The sequence below is a fragment of the Brachycentrus maculatus genome, unplaced genomic scaffold, assembly GCF_059751285.1.
Source record: "Brachycentrus maculatus isolate JH-2025_06_01 unplaced genomic scaffold, ASM5975128v1 h1tg000039l, whole genome shotgun sequence".
Classification (NCBI taxonomy): domain Eukaryota; kingdom Metazoa; phylum Arthropoda; class Insecta; order Trichoptera; family Brachycentridae; genus Brachycentrus; species Brachycentrus maculatus.
The window spans coordinates 4564869-4585574 of record NW_028280793.1 but is presented as its reverse complement, the minus strand read 5'-3'; the positions used below and the strand labels follow the sequence as shown (position 1 = coordinate 4585574).

At 31.7% G+C, this 20706-nt stretch overlaps 3 protein-coding genes across 5 annotated transcripts; 1 reads left to right on the top strand and 2 right to left on the bottom strand.

Moving 5' to 3' along the window:
• Positions 1-4842: 4842 nt before the first annotated feature.
• lmgA (anaphase promoting complex subunit lemming A) lies at positions 4843-7889 on the bottom strand. The gene is made up of 2 exons (XM_088277202.1): positions 7743-7889; positions 4843-5268 (listed from the first exon to the last, which is right to left on the bottom strand). The coding sequence occupies exons 1-2, from the start codon at positions 7759-7761 to the stop codon at positions 5030-5032; spliced, it is 258 nt and encodes an 85-aa protein (XP_088133328.1). The 5' UTR covers positions 7762-7889; the 3' UTR covers positions 4843-5029.
• Positions 7890-11283: 3394 nt separating this feature from the next.
• On the top strand, positions 11284-16012 carry LOC148312536 (uncharacterized). 3 transcript variants are annotated; one of them, XM_088277198.1, is made up of 7 exons: positions 11284-11301; positions 12001-12105; positions 13230-13419; positions 13629-13763; positions 14607-14793; positions 15019-15125; positions 15371-16012. In XM_088277198.1, the coding sequence occupies exons 2-7, from the start codon at positions 12065-12067 to the stop codon at positions 15503-15505; spliced, it is 795 nt and encodes a 264-aa protein (XP_088133324.1). In that variant the 5' UTR covers positions 11284-11301; positions 12001-12064; the 3' UTR covers positions 15506-16012. The 3 variants fall into 3 exon arrangements, with proteins under 3 accessions (XP_088133324.1, XP_088133322.1, XP_088133323.1); XM_088277196.1 differs by lacking the exon at positions 11284-11301 and adding an exon at positions 11577-11647 and having other exon boundaries at positions 11878-12105; XM_088277197.1 differs by lacking the exon at positions 11284-11301 and adding an exon at positions 11583-11647 and having other exon boundaries at positions 11959-12105.
• A 527-nt stretch (positions 16013-16539) lies between these two features.
• LOC148312535 (protein YIPF6) lies at positions 16540-20319 on the bottom strand. Its single transcript, XM_088277199.1, has 6 exons — positions 20194-20319; positions 19659-19781; positions 18593-18671; positions 18315-18489; positions 17521-17678; positions 16540-17441 (listed from the first exon to the last, which is right to left on the bottom strand). Exons 1-6 carry the CDS (start codon positions 20212-20214, stop codon positions 17326-17328), a joined length of 672 nt encoding a protein of 223 aa, XP_088133325.1. The 5' UTR covers positions 20215-20319; the 3' UTR covers positions 16540-17325.
• Between the last annotated feature and the right edge of the window lie 387 nt (positions 20320-20706).

Genomic DNA, 20706 nt, shown 5'->3' with positions numbered 1-20706 from the left:
ACTTGGTACTGCGGAGTGCCGACTGCCGAGGGACGGAGTGAGTCAATACCGATACACAACACTGCAGAGAGGGCCCCGGGTACTCCGGGCCTCGAAGCGCGAGATCTCTGATCTGACGTCACCAAATGCATTGTATGCCGTCCATTCGATATGATTATTTAATAGAGCCCACCATGGGATATTATGACTTATGGTTTTTTCATTACTTCACAATAGCACCCATTAGGAGAACGTCTTTGAGAAAATGATATATCACTCCAAAGTGGATTGCAATTGACCTAATTTACGTTAATAATATTTATGCTTGGGATTTTCCTCCATTAAAAAAAATTAACGGCCGTAGCCGATGTAAATAATATATTTTTACTAATTATTTTTTTGAAATTCAATTTATTTTATTGTATTAATATTACATGTATTCTTTCTAACCCTTATCCGCACCCAATGGTGCATAGGGCACTGCATTGTATTGACGCGATGTTATCTTGATCGTTAATTATATGAAGGCAAGGTGATCACTCCTGCGCTTCAGGGACCAGTCCAGAGCAATGTAAAATAAATAATAGAGTGTAAACTCACTAATATTTATTAACTCGCTCCCCCTGGGAATGGAACCTGGGACCTCCAACACGCTATTACACCACGGAGGCGGACAAGTATACTTTATGATAAAATTACATGTATACTTTATGATAAAATAATGTTTTCTCTTTTTAAGAATATGTCTACTTCAGTGTCTGTCCGCCTCCGTAGTATAATGGTCAGCACGCTCGGCTACCGTTCTCGAGGTCCCGGGTTCGATTCTTAAGGGGAGGTCAAATAAATATAAGTGATTTTTTCACTCTAATATTTATTCAATATTACCCTGGACTGGTACCTGAAGCGGAGGGCTGATCACCTTTCCTTCGTGTGTTAGCGATTAAGGTAACACTGTGTTTATATGATGCAGTGCCCTATGCATCATTAGAGAGCGGATAAGGGTTTGATGATGATTTTAAGAATATTGTTGGTTCGAAAAGTACTTATTACTAAGTATCTTAATCTATAAGTAAGCGTAAAAATAATTTTAAATGAAAACCTTTTTTGAGTACCTTATCGACTCAATGGTCTATACCAGTGGTCGCCAACTTTTTGAGTGACTGGGTACAAAAGAAAACTATTTTGAAAAGATCAAAAAATGTGATTTTTTTTAAGAAAAAAAAATATATATATATACTCGCACATGTATGTGTAAATACAAATTTATTTTATGCAACAAACATGATTAAAAAAATATTCACCTTACTAATGACATTTTCAATGATTACATAATTTTGAGATTGATAAATATAGAAAGGAGTTACAAAAAAATAGAAGTGTGGTTGTCAATCACGGGTAGAATTGGTGAATGTCGCACGTGTGTAAAATGATCAATTAACCAGCCTAAGACAGGTCATCACTCCTGCAAATACCCACACATCCATATTCTTCTTCATCTATGTTGAGATGTCAAAATGTAAAAATAACTCCTAAGTGGAGATAATTAAGATTTGTGAACAAGTATTTGGACACACTCAAAATGTTGTGACTGAATATCAATTTCAATATTTTAATAAAAATTAAACACTTAAATAATCCACTTAATTGGGTTTTATTTTTATTCACGACTAGTTTCGAAAACGACAATTGTTTTCATCTTCTGGTACAAATTAAAACAATTAATAATTTAAGTTTTAATTTGTACCAGAAGATGGAAACAATTGTCGTTTTCGAAACTAGTCGTAAATAAAAATAAAACTCAATTAAGTGGATTATTCAAGTGTTTAATTTTTATTAAAATAATCATGTCATTCCACAAAGTTAATGCCGAATCAATAAATGATTCAATTTTAATACATTATGTTATTGAATATTTTTATTCACTAACAAAATGGTTATTTTTCATAAATATAATATTTTTAAATCTATGTAAGCAGTGATAATTGTATATTAGAAAATACTTAAGTATAGCATAGGCGCGAACCATTATGAAGCAGATTACACTTCAGCCCAACAAACTCTAATTGAGATTTTACATAAAAAACAACCTGTTCAATGGATATGTTTCTCAAATTAGACATGAAAAATATGCAATGCTACGTGATTTGCCAACACACTAAGTACAGGTGTTTTTTAGGCATGCAGACCGCTAGCAACAGGATTTGATAATTATGTACAAATAATTAAGACCTTAACAAAGAGACCTAACATAATATTCTTATGAAAACCTTAAATATGCGATTTCGACTTTGAAATGAGGCCGGCGCAGAAGGTAAAAATACCCTATTGTCCTTAAGCATCAATCGACCGAATGGGTAAAAACACTTTTCCTGTCCAAAGTGTGTTAACAGAGATATTTGTCTGTTACCATCTCCTGTAAAAAGGCGTTGTGTGATTTTGATCACATGCAATCATATACAATGGTTACTCAATTATTTTATAAAGAGAGTATGGCTAAATTTAATTTAATAATTATTTTTTGTCCAACTTTTATCCCAACTCAATGGTGCATAGGGTACTGCGTTGTATCAACGCAGAGTATCTTAATCATTAATTGCATGAAGGTGATCAGTCCTGCGCTTCTTGTGCCAGTCCAGGGTGATATCAAATATACATGAAAGTGAAAATCACTTACATTTTTTTGACCCCTCTGTGAATTGAACCTGGGACCTCCAGCATGGTAGCTGAACGAGCTTCACACTACACTATGTAGGAGTCAAACTTTAAGCAAAGTATTTTAAACAAATTTTTATAATTACGGTTTTATGATTACTTTTGTCAAATAGTAGTAAAAAAAACTTAGGGGATGACTGTACTAAGATGTCAATTGGAGTAAAGCGTTTGAATAGGCATTCGAAACGTGGCTACATCGCAGAATGCTACGCATTCCATGGACCGATATGGTCAGCAACGCAAATGTGCTCCAAAGAGCAAGAGCAGGGAGATAGTTGCTGACTGATATTAAGTCCGGAAGGTGTCCTATCTGGGGCAAGTGCTGAGAGAGAAGTACGAGCTATTGTATCTAATCATAAAAGACCAAATAGAGGATCGACGAGCTGTGGGTATAAGACAGATCTCCAGGTTCCGGAATATACGAGATTGGACAGCGATCAGGACATTCGATGCGCTGTTAAGAACTTCCCGAGACAAGGACAATTACTCTGAATTCGTACTTACATAAAAAAAAATTCTCAAGTCGTTTGTTTACATAAACTTTTTTGTTGATGGGATGAGAAAGAGAGAAACGGCACTAGGATCCTCCCTCTCTGAGGTACATACTAAGTACATACTTTGTACTTGTATGTAAATCTGTATTTACACATAAATGATTTTATTATTTATTGATTCGGCATTAACTTTGTGGAATGACATGATTATTTTATTAAAATTAAACACTTGAATATACCACTTTATCGAGTTTTATTTTTATTTACGACTAGTTTCGAAAACATCTGTCGTTTTCGAAACTAGTCGTAAATAAAAATAAAACTCGATAAAGTGGTATATTCAAGTGTTTAATTTTAATAAAATAAATAATTATGTACGCATCTGAATAAATAATAATTATATTTTATTAAATGTATGCATTTAGATTTATTCAGTTTTTACATATCGCTCCTATAGCCTTTCAACAATATCAAAAATATTAAAATATATGTTTATATAAAAAATCATCAATTTTCAGTTGTGCATGTTTTCGGAATGCTCAGCAAATGTACTATATACTAGCAAAAACGTCATATTTTAAACTTAATATTTACCCGCTACAGGGCAGAATGTGCTGTTTTTGCATTTTGAAGAAAAGGTATTGTATAATTCTTTTTTTTAAATTTACTAAATATTTTCCAAATGGAGAATAAACCTTCAGGTTTTACCTAAAAAGATAAATTGCACAGTAAAAAGTTCAATAAGTGGCTTGATATTTATTTTTAATTTTTTAAAATTTAACTTTAAAAACGATATCCTGAAAAATCAAGTTTTTTGAAAAATGACATTGTTGAAAGGAGTGAGCGATATGTACTTATATCTTTTGAAACTAGCGCATATTATTACATACCATATACAAAAAAAAACACAGTTTTTTTGATTGATCTTTGCGATTTTTCAATATACTTTGCAACAAATTGATTGCGTAAATAAAGGACTTACTGTATATTCATTTAAATAAAATAATAAAAAATAGCAAAAAATAAAGCCACTTGAGATCTACCTAAGCTTTTTTCCCTAACCGTCAAAATATTTTGAATATTGTTTAGTAGATAGAGTTTTAGTATTAATCAGTCTTTATAAAGAAGCGGTTAGCTTCGAAACCGGTAGACATTATAATTAAGTCATAATTAAATATTTATAGTGATTTTAAAACAAGGTAACATTTCAATTATAATATTTATTGTTTCGGCATTAACTTTGTGGTAAGACATGTTACAATGATTAAAGAAAACACTTTGTTTATTACCACTTGAGTTTTATTATGGACTACATGTTTCAGAAGTTAAACTTCCATCATTCAGGTCTGTATAATAACTAAAATATAAAATATAAAATTGTTCTATAAATAAGGAGAGAAATTGTTTTCAAACTCCGTTCCTTGACTAACCCCTTCCCCTCACTTTACCCTCTCCTTATTTATAGAACAATTTTATATTTTATATTTTAGTTATTATACAGACCTGAATGATGGAAGTTTAACTTCTGAAACATGTAGTCTATAATAAAACTCAAGTGGTAATAAACGAAGTGTTTTCTTTAATCATTTCAATTATAAAATGGAAAATCACAAAGTTAGTGCTTCAAATATAAATTATACAATAATACTTACTTCAAAATTTGCACACACTGTTTAGCACTATGAAGATTCAGATGATTTTATCACTATATTAAATAATTCTTGGTACGTTTTCTACTATTCCAATTACCCTTGAGCTATTTATTAATCTAGTGACATAGTAGAATGTACTAAAAATTCACTGTATGTTTTTCACTGGAGTCTTTCTTGTCCAGTTTATTCGGTTCACTTATTGTTGAACTTCCAGTCCTGCCGGCACATGGGGCACTGCTGGTGGACGGGCTGGGAGTGCAGCCACTTGACGATGCAGTGCATGTGGAAGCAGTGGGAGCAGGCGCCCCACACCAGCGGGCAGTCGTCCCCGGGCAGCTTGCAGTCGGGACAGCACCCGTCGAAGGGCATGCGGCAGATGCCGCAGTTGTCGTCGTTGGCAATCCACCGCCACGTCGCCACTCCGGTCCAGCCTGGAAGAATTTTTTTTTATTTTATTTGCCAAGCATTAATCCTCTCATCCTCTCATTAATACATATATTTAAAAAAAAGTAAAATTATAAGCTTAAATAATAAAAATGTAAATGGTATTTTCTGGCGTTTCTCATGTGTGTGATTATAATCCAGGATTCGGACCTCACATACTAATAGAGTTTCTGCTTAGTAAAAAGCTTCTTTACATCTCACTAATAGATGTCTCTAGTGAAGTTCTAGTGATTCAAGAATAAGGTTCCTAAAAATTGGTATATATATAGAACTTAGAATTTGAGTAGTGTGGTTGTCAATAATGGGTAGAATTGGTGAATGTTACACGTGTGTAAAGTGATCATATGACGTTCGTCAGTATGACGGTCGTCAGCCCCGTAAATGCCCAGACTTCCATATTCTTCTTCATCTTTGATGAGATGTCAAAAATAATAAAAAAGTATACACATCTCTTTTATTTATTGTTTCAGTATTCACTTTGTGGTAAGACATGATGAAATTTATTTATTATGTTTTAGTTTATATTTAGACTTGAAGATGGAAACAAAGCTTCCAAAACTAGTCATCATAATAAAATAAAATAAGTGTTTTTCTTTTAAAATAAACATCTCTAGTGTGGAATTTATGTAGGTAATTAAACACGGATTATGTCTGCCTCCGTGGTGTCATTGTTAGCGTGTTTAGCTACCGTGCTGTAGGTCCCGGGTTCGATTCCTAAGGGGGAGTGAAAATAAATATTAGTGATTTTACACTGTATATTTATTTAATATTACCCTAGCCTGGTCCCTGGAGAGCAGTAGTAATCACCTTACCTTCATGTAAGTAACGATCAAGTTAACACTGCGTCAATACGATGCAGTGCCTTATGCTCCATTGGGTTAGAAGAAGATAAATAATCTCAAGCGTGGAATTTATGTAGGTAATTAGACACAGCAGCAGAATATTTGAATTTTTTTAAGGTACCTATTTATTTTTTTAGTCATTTCAGAAGGGCATCATATGAGGCTTATTTATAATTCAGGGAGCATAATATGAGTTTGTAACATTTTTATGATCATTTTAACATATTATGTGCGGGAAGGGTATTTCTATTTGACTTGTGCTTATCAGTGGGACAGGTAGCTTAATCACCTTCCAAACTATGCAAAAGATAAGAATGGCCATAATTTATTAACATACACAAATACTCTTGCGCAGCTCTCTGCTTAGAAGGTGGAGTTAATGAGCTAGTAAAATAATTTCCCTTGACAGTAATAATTCTCACATTATATCAATTTTCTTTTTACATTTGATTATTCTTTGATTATTCGGTGAAAACCAAATGCCGCCTATACAATGCCTGCAATGCTCCTGTTCTCTTATACGGCTGTGAAACAAGGCACCTTACAAGGGCCCAGAGCAGCCGTGTACTAAGCTTTGAGAATAGGTGTTTGCGGAGAATCTTAGGCGTGCGGTGGTTTGACTTTGTGAGGAATGAAGAGATAAGGCGTAGGACGCAGCAAATCTTGGTCACAACTGTCGTCAAGAAAAGGCGATTCAGTTGGCTTGGCCATGTACTCCGCATGCCTCCTGAGAGCCTTAATCAAGCTTGCCTCTTTTACAAGGCATCAGGTTCGCGCCGCCCAGGACGACCACTGCTGACAATTCGTCGGCAGTTCTCGTCAGAACTTCGGGACGCGGATCTGACTTGGGAGGATGCAAGGGAGCTGGCAGCTGACAGAAAAGCCTGGAGACAGTTTGTGGACTCCATATGCTCCACCTAGGGAGCGGATATGGTTATATATATTCTTTGATGAGTGATTAAAAAGGCAATATTTTTAAAACATAGTTTGTTCCTTGTACTACTAATGCGGTATAGGCCAGTATTTACTTTTATACAGACTTATATCGAATGGACGATAATTGTAAATCATTTGGAAATATTAGTTAAATATTTTTTTTATGTAAAAAAAAAACTGTTTCATTATAAACATAAACTATGTTAATCATCAGCATTTTACAGATTAAACGAAGCACTATTTTCTTCAGAAATAATGAGAGATTAAGATGTAAGAAAACAAGGTGTAGAGAATGAAAAGTAGTTATATTGTGAATACAAATGTAATCACAATCAATTGATATGCATTACTTTTTCCAAAACAAATAGACTCGGTTGAAATAAAAAAATTGAAGTTGGTTTTACAGATGATTGCACAAAAAATCACAAATTTCACTATAAGTACGCAATGGTAGATGTTTTGGAAAAGACAAAGTCAAAAGGGGATATGTACAGGATTCGTAATGTTAGTGTCGGTAAAAAAAATAATATAGGGTTTATAATGTTGGTTTTAATGAATGCACGTGAACGGGTATTGGCAGTACATATATATTATTAGATTAAGAATAATAAGTAATCAGTTTAGTGGTATGTCAAAAATAGTATTTTGTACGACTATTGGTGTAATACTAAAAGAAAACTTACTTTTAATTTTTACTTTCATGATAGAAAATAAGATTGCTAAACAATAAAACTGATGTAAGTAACGACATTGAAAAAAATTAAAGCAACGCGAAAGTAAAGTTATTTAAAAACATAAACGAGTGAACGAGACATCCGGGAATCGAACATTTCTATGGATTTAGCATTCAACTGTCATTTTTTCGTAATCCATAGAAAAAATGAAATATGGAATTCGTAAGTAAGTACCAGCCTAAAACAAATTAGGGTAAGTAAGTAAGCAAGTAAAAATAAAAATAATTTCAAATAAACTACATTTTTCATTGATCAACTTGTTTTCATTAAAATACCAATAATTGTGATTCTTAATAAGCACACTTTAAAAAGCCTTTATATTAACTAGGCATGTAGAGTAAATAGAGACTGGGGGTATATTTTATAGTTTGTATTAGGATCGTCTGTTATAAATCTAAAATAATTTTTGTTCTAAGTGGTTGAAAGTGGTCTAATTTGTTATGACTTTCGTGTAAGTTCAATAACGCTTCTTAATTTATACATTCTTTCATTATCAAATTTTGTTATTTTAATGAATCAATAATTACAACATTTTGAGTGTGTCCAAATACTTGTTCACAAAATCTGGATTATCTCCAATTACAGGAGTTATTTTCATATTATTTTTTGACATTTCATCAAAGATGAAGAAGAATATGGAAGTCTGGGCATTTACGGGGCTTACGACCGTCATAGGCTGGTTTGAGTGATCACTTTACACACGTGTAACATTCACCAATTCTACCCATTATTGACAACCACACTACTCAAATTCTTCGAAGTTCTATATATATGAACCAATTTAGAAACTTTGTTCTTGAATCACTAGAACTTCACTAGAGACATCTATTGGTGAGATGTAAAGAAGCTTTTTTATTAAGCAGAAACTCTTATATTAGTATGTGAGATCCGAATCCCGGATTATAATCACACACATGAGAAACGCCAGAAAATACCATTTTCATTTTTATTATTAAGCTTATAATTTGACCAGATAATTTATTTACAACATTTTGAGTGTGTCCAAATACTTGTTCACAAAATCTGGATTATCTCCAATTACAGGAGTTATTTTCATATTATTTTTTGACATTTCATCAAAGATGAAGAAGAATATGGAAGTCTGGGCATTTACGGGACTTACGACCGTCATAGGCTGGTTTGAGTGATCACTTTACACACGTGTAACATTCACCAATTCTACCCATTATTGACAACCACACTACTCAAATTCTTCGAAGTTCTATATATATGAACCAATTTAGAAACTTTGTTCTTGAATCACTAGAACTTCACTAGAGACATCTATTGGTGAGATGTAAAGAAGCTTTTTTATTAAGCAGAAACTCTTATATTAGTATGTGAGATCCGAATCCCGGATTATAATCACACACATGAGAAACGCCAGAAAATACCATTTTCATTTTTATTATTAAGCTTATAATTTGACCAGATAATTTATTTACAACATTTTGAGTGTGTCCAAATACTTGTTCACAAAATCTGGATTATCTCCAATTACAGGAGTTATTTTCATATTATTTTTTGACATTTCATCAAAGATGAAGAAGAATATGGAAGTCTGGGCATTTACGGGGCTTACGACCGTCATAGGCTGGTTTGAGTGATCACTTTACACACGATAAATTAATTAATTTTTAATAATTATATTTTTTAAAACTAAATCTTGAGGTAAACTATAATATACAGGATAAGCAAACCAAATCTAATTGGTTAAAGACACGATATTTTGATTAATTAATTCAATTTCCTATTGGAATTCAAACATTTGAAAACTGATTGTTACAGGTCACAACTAAAAACAAAAGACGTTACCGACGATAAAATAAAAGTTACAAGTTGTCAATTTTCAATACTCTGCCATAAATCGTTCGCTGGATAAATATGCAGTAAAATCGTTACATTTATAGACCGTATTTATAAATCATGTTAACCTTGTATGAAAAGTCCATACAAAAACTAAAAATTAGGCTGATCCTCACCCCCTGTATCCTACATTTACCTTAAAACTCATAAATTTTCTAGTAAGACACCGCCGAATGAAACGGCTATACTACAAACTACCGTCGATTTTTTTGCACTTTTTAAATTATTTTTACCTTGTGTTCCTCTTTTTTTGAAAACGGGACATTTCGACGTCCCGAAACTTTACTTGGGGACAACGGGATAGGCTATCTAAAAACGAGACGGTCCCGTTCAAAACGGGACGTATGATCACTTTAACCATATCCCACAAAAACTTATAGGTTACCAATTACCATCAACATAGATACAACAATGCATACACGACAGTAATGGGAAATTTAAAAAAAACTATATTTCTTTATTTTTATTAGTTCAAGAAAAGTCACTTTGACCATTAGTTTATATTATTAGTGCAAATAATTAGAATTTATTTAACTTTTTTCGGATTTCTTTACGATATTAGTTAAAAAATCTATCGTTTTACTGAAAATGTCAAACGAATGTGTTACGCACACAAATTGAATTAGATCGAAGAGGAGTGACATAACATGGTTGCTTTTTTATTATTATTTTTTTTCATTCATCTCGCATGTGAATAATACAATTTATTATTTAAAAAAAAACAACAACAAAATACTATTTCACACCAGCTGATTTTCTCGATCGGATGAATGTCATTTTCTTAAAATAATTTAGCAAAATACTACGTAATTGATTTTCGAAATACAAAATATTCTTACCGGTTGATCCGATACTGGTAAATTATCTGAGAGTGCTCTATGAGATAGTTAAAAGGCATGTTGGTATGTTTTAATTATAAATATCTAGGTGAAAGGTGAATTTATATGTGTTGAGGTCTAGAGGTAGGTATTCTACGTCATTAGTTATGCAACATTTTACATATACTTATGCACATTGCACATTCGCCGATAATACTCTGTGCGAATACTTATACAAAGAAAAATATGATCAGCATCAAGTAATCGGTAGCTAATAATTATTACCAGTCAATTTAATGCTTAAATTAACAGGTAATTTTTAAATAAGTGGTCAGGTTAGGAGTCGAAACAATCGGCGGGTATGTATGAGGAGATGCATGAACGTGGAAGAGGCGAAGAATGTTTGCAAGGACAGAGTGGTGTGGCGTTCTATTCTCATTGCCTACCCCTGCGGGGAAGCGGCGTGATGGTTAGTTAGTTTTTTTTAATGCTATTAGCAGTGTTAGGTTACATAAGCTAGTATGATTACAGATATACAATCGCGAGTGGCCTAAGCGTTCCTGTAATTTTGCTTTTTCTCTTATTTCTCCTCCATTTCATTTCCCGTATAGCAGTAATGTTCTTTCCTTTAACTCCTTCGAATTTGTTCTCATCCCATATTCAGGAATTTGGGGCGCAGTACAAATTAGCGTGCTTTCGTGTGATTGGCGATCAAACTGATAAATCGTCCATTCAGTGAAGTGACCTATGCACCATCTGATTAGAGAAAGGGGTCTTATCATACATTCCTTTTGCATTGTTATACAGTCGTCGTACATTCCTTGGTAATCTTATCAAAATTGACAAGAGTTATTACCGTCTGAATTTACTTTTGTCGCCACGCCTTCGCATCCCAAAGACGTTGCCTTATATTTTGATTTATGTATTCATATTTACCATACAACCAAACAAAAATCTTTATTTGATATCTGTTACTTCAATTTTGTTATCATTTCATAAATATTATGCCTAATGTATTAGTTATTTCGAAAGTACAAATTGATTTTAGACGTGTGATGAAATTGCAGTACAGTGACATGACATAATAATATGACCTTGAAAAATCACTCGCGAGTTTGCGTGCAGTGGTATAGTAGTTGCAATAATTAATAGTTTGCGATAGCTTGGCGGGTAAATAATGAACAAAAAGTTTTAAAAAAATAAACGTACCTATAGCGATTATATTCATATCAAATATCCACAATATATAAGTCGGAAAACAAAATTTACGTTTTATATAATTAATGTACAAACTTATGAATAAATGATTTTATTATTTCGGATAAAAAAATATTAACACTTGTAATTAATAATTTAGTAATTTATGTTAGTACTATTAATTTCTTATCTCTGTTTTATAGAACATAAATAATAAACTGTTTATAGTCCTTCAAGCCCATTGCTTTTATCATGTTGATTTGTGTAATTTATTAAATGTTAAGGAAATAAGTATTAGTGTCATATAATTAGTAGTCTGTGATTAGTATCTTCGCAGACTTTCAAGTGAGTCGTCGTCGCTGGTATTATCGTTAAAACAAATCAGAAATAATGTCGGAGCAAACGAAAAAGATTCAACAATTTTTGTCAGAGTAAGTCACATTTTCAATATTAAACATGAGCATTCCGAATATTGTTGTGACAGTTTAAAAACTATAGAAAAATAAGTATCATTTTATTTATTTTCTATAGAAATAATATATAAAATAAAATATTTATTAATTAATACTATGATGAAATGTAGCAATAAAATCATTCAAATGGTAACTCTACACCAATTTTTTAGTTCACATATCGCTCACTCCTTTCAAGAACGTCATAAATCAAAATACTTGATTTTTCAGGAGAACGATTTTAAAGTTTAAAAATAAAACATAATGTATTAAAAATAAATATCAAGCCACTTATTGAACTTTTTACCGTGCAACAGATCTTTTTAGGTAAAACCTGAAGGTTTTTCTCCATTTGAAAAATATTTAATTTATTTATAAAAATAATTGAATAATACATTTTCTTCAAAATGCAAAAACAACATTTTGTGCCCTGTAGCGGGTAAATATTAAGTTAAAAATATGCCTCTTTTGCTGGGATATAGTACATTTTCTGGGCATTCCGAAAACATGCACAACTGAAAATTGTCAATTTTTGATTTATGACGTTCTTGAAAGGAGTGAGCGATATATGTTAGTAAAGTTTTCTTCCTCTATTCCCAATAATGCATGAGGCACTGCAATATATCGAAGTGTGTTATTCTGATTGTTAATTACACGAGGGCAAAGGAGTAGTTTTGCTAGGCAGAGGAGTAGTTTTATCAGATTATATATATACCAAAATTAACATGATTTGTGTACCTTGAATTGTTTAACTACATCAGTTTCATCTCAAGGGACTCTTACACATTAGCAGTAGCTTGTCCAATTTTCACAAGCTTATACCAGTGTACTCAGTACTTTTTATTGTTCCCTCATTTCCTTTTCAAAATAGCAATAATTCCTTTATTAAAAGCTTCTTCATTTACCTCATCTGTATCTTATAAAATTATATTTTATCGTATTATATCCACTCCAGATCCCAGAATCCGGACCAAAAGACAGATTACCTTTTGCCTCATTCAAGATTATTTTCCTTATTGATCTAGTCAATACCGATCCGATGTGGCACCATTGGGGTAGAAAACCCAATAATATATTTAATATTACCATGTACTTTTTTGTAGTAATATTGGAAGGAGTGATAAATTGGCACTGCTATTGGACTATGACGGAACCCTGGCTCCGATATCACCACATCCAGATTTAGCAGTTTTGCCAGCTGAGACTAGATCGATTTTAGAGAAACTTGCAAAATGTGAAAACATTTTCTGTTCGATTATTTCTGGAAGGCAAGCAGATAACGCTAAACAAATGGTTAGGCATCAATTTGTTTTTATTTTAAATATCACATTTCGATTTTGGACTGTTTTGCAACCATATGACCATATATTTCATGGTAAGTATGTACATGCTCTTAAGATGGATACTTGTAGTCTGAGATATTGATTTGAGTAGTTATTTCGTAAAATAAATATTAATTTACCTTTATTTTATTTCAAAGATAAAATTCAAATATGTTGCAGATGGGTATTGATAATTTCACTTACGCAGGAAGTCATGGGTTTGAAATTATCTATACCGATGGTTCCAGATACAAACACAGTGTGCCAGAAGATGACCTAAACAAAATGAAAAATGTACAGGAATCATTGAAAAAGGTAAATATCTCATGCTGGGTTCTACATACTTAAATAGAGAATATGAATATAGACATAGAGGTGGTTGTTTCAAACTACTTTTCAGGCTTGAACTTGAAGAGTCAACCTAGTGTATAATATTTGGCGATGATCAACTGTCATCTAACAGTATTTATAATAGTGGTACTCTAGGCTGCCAGCTGAAGTGTAGGACATATCACATTGCTTTTACGTAATTACCAATAAAGATCACTGTCAAATACAGCGTCTTAGGAATGAGTGATACTTGTTCGCAGTCACAGTTGATATACAGCTTCAAATGTCTATTTTACTTTTATCCACAACACCATTCTAGTGCGCACTTAAATAAATTTTCATTCAAATGAACAACATGAATATCTGTGTTTCACATTTCTTTTGTCTAATACCCATGATGTTACCCATATTTATTTATCCATGATGCTGTATCAATTTTCTTTGTAAAAATCCAAAATATTTCATGGTAAGAATTAGGAAATTCCAATAAATTATATCTTTGATAAATGCCTTCAAGTCGCACGACTACAAATATGTAGTTCTAAAGGGGAGTATGGCCTCCTTTGAGAATTACTGTTCTACATAATATTTACACTTGTGAACTGTAGACGGTTTGAGAAACCGTATGAAAGGAATAAAATTATAATGGTTAGAAGTATTTACATAATTGGACCAAAATATTATTATCGTGGTTTGGAATGGACTGCAAACTGGAGCACCTATTAAGCTCATAGTTTTCGAAATCGAAACAGGTCTACAATAGGAATTGTTGACATTATTCTTATATAAAATCACCCAAAATATTTATTATTGATACCTCTATTTAAGGTATCGAGAGATGGAGCTTGGGTAGAAAACAAAGGAAAAGTAATTACGTTTCACTATCGAGATACACCTGTTGATCTTAGACCTGCTTTAATAAAACAAGCCGAGGATATTATTAGAAGTCATGGACTGAATCCCACAGATGCCATTTGTGCTGTAGAGGTTCAGCCACCTATTAAATGGAACAAAGGTGAGGAACTGGCTTCCATATTTATTTATCTACTACGGAGATTTTTTCTTCATCTTGGTTAATGCTAAGAGTTACAGTCTCGCGGGATGTCAGGCACGAGCAGTGCCTCTATCCTTCCCAGTACATTGAGAGTAGCAATTAAAGAGCACCATCTTGTAAATCATCCTTTTGCTAGCTTTGCTTGTATCCATTGCATTATATGAGATTAATTTGTATTCTTCGTAGGTTATGCTGGCGAATATTTACTGAAAAAGAAATTTGGAGAGGACTGGAATAACAAAGTGAAAGCAATATTTATTGGTGATGACATTTCTGATGAGAAGTTAATGGAAGTACGTACTTTTATTTGTTATTCTTTTTGAGTGAACTAAGTTTAATTTGAAAATTTATGTAATTAAAAAATTGTGTTTTATTTTGAACTCGCTAACTCATTACTGAACAGATTAATTCTATCAAAATAACTTTCATAAGTTTTACGAATATTCTGGTTATATACGTACTAGCATTATTCTCATTAGTTTTAGGTGACTTTCAATATTGTATGGTCCTTTGATCAAATTTTTATAAAATGTTTCAGCTTTGTAAAGGAAAGATAACAACATTCCGGGTAGCCTCTTCAAAGGATGTGAAGACTGCTGCTGATTTTCAACTGTTTACTCTACAGGAAGTTATCACAGTACTGCAATGGATAGAGAACCAATATTGTAATTAGTAAATTAAAGCAATTGTATATAAATAGGGTCGGATCTACTATAGGGGCTGTTGAAACAAGAATACTAAGGGACGAATAATAAAAGGCGTTTATTTTCCATTACCTTTTTGCACATGTGCTGTTACTATAATTTGTAAGTAAAACTCCACTCCCTTGCCAGTTGAAAAAATTTGGAAGTGAGAGAAGAAATAAAGTAGCATGATAGTAAAATTTCTTAAGAACTTTTTAAAATCAAATCCTCCTGGTGACGTGTTTTTGTTCAACAAGCTGAATATAGGCCCACTTTGTACACCCGATAGCAAATCATGTAGATAAATATTAGATAAATATATCTCTTATATAGTATCTTAATCAAATTCTATGCCCAGATACCTTTTTATATCGCTAAAATAATAAATTTTATGTCACAATAATAAAGTCATAGAGAAAATAAGATTTTTTAAATAAAATGATAATACTCATTATATTTAATGGTTGAAAAAAATCATAAATATTACACAAAAAAAACTTAAAGAAAATCTTTATTAAAAATAAGATAAAATACTTATTGGTAAATTACAAAAATGTTTAAATATTGTTTAATATACATACAATATAAACATTCCATTTATTTTATTGTAAAAACAAATAATAAAGGGAAATTCAAATATGATATAATTTTTACATTAGAAAATTATATTATTTTAATTTAGTTATCTAAAAAAAATTAAGTATTTAAACATTTTCATGTAATTTGTAATGTTTTGTTTACATTAACTACTGGTGTGTGTTTACTACAACATTTATGACTATACATCTGATTCTAAGATTAATTTCATTTAACATTAAATAACAAATATCTATAGGTACAGGAATTAAAAAATCTTTTTGGAAATATATAACTATGCAAATTATTATTTAAATAAATGCAGATTTATAATAATAAAAGATTATGATTTTAATTTTACTAATAAAAATTGGCAATTATAATATGAAATATAAATAAATTTACACATGTATTTGGATGCATTAAAGGTGATAAAAAAATTACATAATTTTTCAGAAATTGTTACAAGGTTTTAATAGTTTCACTTGTAGGGCACAATGTACTTATATTATGTATTTTTAAAAAATATGCTGTAATCAGATTTGGGAGAGAAGTTTTCCTATATATGTACATTCTTTAGGAAAGTAAAAAAATGGAATGTTTTAAGCATATAATAAATACAGTGTTTATATACTTAATTTCAGAAAACCATATAAAACAAATATGTAGTTATTGATTGTTCATATAGAGAACAGTGGTGTTGTGCTTTGAATTCCACCAATGACATTATATGATATAAAATGACCCTTTTTTACAAGATTCAGAATTATCAATTCTAAAAAAAACTGGATCATGTCATATTATTATTGAAATGTCATGATTAATTCACCATAATATGATATTTCAGAAAGTTTATGAATGCAATGCCTTTCATTGGGCCATGTTGTGCAAGTAGTTTTTATGAATGTACTTAAAACAGAGAAATCCATAAAGATAAGTTTAGAGTAACTAATAAAAAACAAAAACTATCAATTTGGGTTAAATAAAATTTATAAACTCTTTTATACTACACATAAAATACACCTATATGACACAATTTTAGCTCCTTGACTCAGTAAAATAGGTAAGTTCGATATTGCAGTATTCTTTATTTTTCAAAGCAAATATCTAGCTTACCATTACAATTTTTGAGAAATACGTAGCTCTAATTTTATATCATCTTTGACTGGAGAGAGAGTTATCATCACAAACATTTACACATTGATAGAAAAATAAATGTTTTTTATTTAAGTAACTATGATGTGTGCGATATAACGAGCCACGATATAATGAAGTAAAACAGGAATATTGGATACATTGCCAATGCCTTTCTACCGGGAGGTTGGCTGTCACCGAGGAATGCAGTCGAGGCTGAAACAATAACAATAAATTGATTTTAGAAGTTCATTATGTAAGAAATACTACAAGATATGTATTACTAAATATTTACCGAACGTGGCCCAGCAAAATCCAATAATTGTAATAACAAGTCTTAAGAAAAACAAGAATGGAGTTTGTGTTCCTAACAGTATGATACGACACACCAAAAGGGCAACAGCTGTTGGCAGTAAACAATATCCCAGAACACAAACTGACTGGAAGAATGATCTGCAAAAAATAAGAAAGAAAATCATATAAAAAAAGGCTTTATATTCAGGATATTACGGATTATTGATACATTATTCATTTTATTTATTTATATAGTAAAATACATATAAACTATATATGCTATAAATAATTTATAGGATATATTTTGGATTTCTAGGCGTAGCCTGTGTTATCTTAGCATAAACAAGAATGATGATTGCTGTCATTACCATACTGGTTTTATTTGACTTATTTCCGTGATTATTCAGGTAATATTAAGGAGGAGTTTGACTTAAGACAACATATGAGCTTCAAAAAAGACAGCAAGTTTTAAACTAATTTCTGTAAACATTTATATGTGAAATAATAGTTTAATAAAACATGCTCGTAATAGATGTTAATTCTCTATTATTTTGGATAATGAAGGCTCTGCCATTCTACAATATCAAAGTAGGAATTAGTAAAAGTGGTAGTGACTTTTGATCACTCAATCTTTACAAAAAGTTGTATTTCATTGGCCTGAAAACATCAATGACAATAACCACGAATGCAGTTCATACTAGGGGGCTTATTATAAGACAAATTTTATATAACATGTTGTATGGCAGAAGATTAGATGCGTACATATTAGATGACGATGATACAAATAATACATACATATTTCCACCAAGTAATTTAGAATTGAGAGTTACAATCATTGATCCGATCCAGACAATAACAAACACTTCGGCAAATTCAGGACCTCCATCATTGGAGTTGTCGGCGACATCTCTAGATCCCTGCAGAACGGTGGCCATTAAAGTGCATAACAGCAAGGGTCCCCAGAGATCCCCTGGAATAATTATTAAAAATCAAATTAATGCAGGCAAAGTAAAAAAAATACGCATTTTTTGCAATCAATTCATTTTTGAAAATCGTCAAATACTTATACATACATTCTTTAAGGAGACTAGCTTTTTCTTTAGGATACAAGACATGTAAAAATTTTACTCCCACGGCCCGTAGATCTCTGACCTGGAACAAATTATGTTAGGATAAATGAAATGTTTTACTAAAAATCACATCAAAGATTATAAATTTTAATTAAAAAAAAAAACAAATAAATTATCTTGCCAACGTAAGCGACTATCCAGAATATTCATGAATGGTAAAACTAGTGGTGAAACTAGTTAAACTAGTAACTGCCAGGTGAGTATTGAATTGATTTTCTACTGTTTCCAATTTGAGGATTTTAGAGCGTAATTTAGAGAACCATTTTGTAAAATGAAACAGTGTATTCAATGAAATTATACAATACACACCTTGTATTACTAACTAACTAACTACTAACTAACTAACCATCACGCTGCTTTGCGCCGGGGTAGGCAGAGAGAATAGAAAGCCACACTCCTCTGTCTTTGCAAACATTCTTCGCCTCTTCCACGTTCATGCATCTCCTCTTATGATTATTGATATTACTCTTGATTATTTCGACTCCTAACCTGAGCGCTTTCAAGTATTTGGCGTACCTGATGGTGCCAAGTTTTCCTCAGTCGTCCTCTGCTTCTTTTTTCAACTACATTAGCCTTGTAAATTTGTTTTACCGTTCTTTCCTCTCTCATTCGTTCCACATGTTCAAACCATCTCAACACACCTTTCTTAATTTTATCAATAATGCTTATCTCAGCTTTGCATTCCTTCCTTATTTCACTTTTCAAACATCTATCATACATCGTTTTGTTGGATAATAATTATAGGCGGAGACATTAGAGTCGTGGTTAGTGTGTTTGGCTATTATCATGGAGGTTTTAAATTTGATTCCAAGAAAGGGAAAAAAAATCTTCAATCTAGTATTTTTTTAATATTACTCTGGACTGATACCCAAATAGCAGGACATTGTCGGGAAATAATTAATGATCAGTAAATATTTTGCCAACTGGATGCAGTGCTCTGTGCACCATTGGGTGCGGATAACAACCAGAAGATAAAGAATTTAAATATTGAAAACCTTTAGATATTTACCACAGTGTCTTTGATCGGTTCATCCAGGGTATTGAATTCTAATTTCCCATCAGGCCCCATTACAGGTTGTGAGCCAGGGACTACCATATCGCCTTCTACACTTCCAGAGAATGACTCAAACATCTAAAAAATATTAATAACAATACATAATAAAAAAGAAATAAATATTAATTTTACGTATTGAAGTAGTTTAGGTACGAAGGAATCGAGACAGCATATTTATTATTTCTGCAATAAATGTTATTTTAAAATTGTTACTTATCTCGAATTTCATAATTGGGTCTCAAATTTGAAGGCACAAACAATAATTATTATACTTTAAAATATTGACAATTATACGTATTCAAATATTTTAAAATTAATATGTGTAATGCACTTTAAAAACACTATCGCAAATACTGAAATCAACGTTAGATTAACGTGGATATGGAAGGATCAGTAATGGTAGCGATGCAATATTATATTTTTTTAATATGGATAATTTATTTCATATAGTTAATATATTAAGATAAATGTACAAATAAAAATAGCTCACGTCTAATTTCGCTTCTTTCATGATTATTTCTGCTTATTACTTCAATGAACGGATTGTAATTAAACTCCTACGTGGGAGCTCACTATTATGTACCAAAACGTCAATTTGACAGTCGTATGAAATGAAAATATTGTCTATGGATTATGGATTGTTTGTCTTCTAAGGTACCAAGTACACGGGCGTTTTCCGCTTTCGAAATTTCTTGTTCAAAAACCCCATACAAATATTCGTACATGTGTGCGTGGTACATAAAAGGTAAAACGGAATGTGGTAGACGCCCGTATGAGGGCAGCCAGGGCACCAATCATTCAACTCCAGTACCTACTTATTATATTAAAGTGCTTCAAATTCATCAATCTTTTCAGCCATCACTTGGTTATTCATGAATATGCTCCATAAAACAGTTTTTGATTTACGGATACAAATAAAAATCCTTTTTTTTTGCACTGACGCAATGCAATATTGCATTATTTAATCGCACTATGTTTTCTGGATGGATAAAAAATATTTCCT

What these genes read in the sequence shown, in the direction of transcription:
- LOC148312535 (XM_088277199.1), bottom strand. Translation starts at nt 20,214, where the DNA reads ATGAAAGAAGCGAAATTAGAC. An exon ending in AAATTACTTGGTGGAAATAT is followed by an intron (nt 17,679 to 18,314) that starts GTATGTATTATT and finishes TATTTTTTGCAG; the next exon opens with ATCATTCTTCCAGTCAGTTT. An exon ending in ATTTTGCTGGGCCACGTTCG is followed by an intron (nt 17,442 to 17,520) that starts GTAAATATTTAG and finishes TTATTGTTTCAG; the next exon opens with CCTCGACTGCATTCCTCGGT.
- LOC148312536 (XM_088277198.1), top strand. Translation starts at nt 12,065, where the DNA reads ATGTCGGAGCAAACGAAAAAGATTCAACAATTTTTGTCAGA. An exon ending in ATTCAACAATTTTTGTCAGA is followed by an intron (nt 12,106 to 13,229) that starts GTAAGTCACATT and finishes ACTTTTTTGTAG; the next exon opens with TAATATTGGAAGGAGTGATA. An exon ending in ACCTATTAAATGGAACAAAG is followed by an intron (nt 14,794 to 15,018) that starts GTGAGGAACTGG and finishes TATTCTTCGTAG; the next exon opens with GTTATGCTGGCGAATATTTA.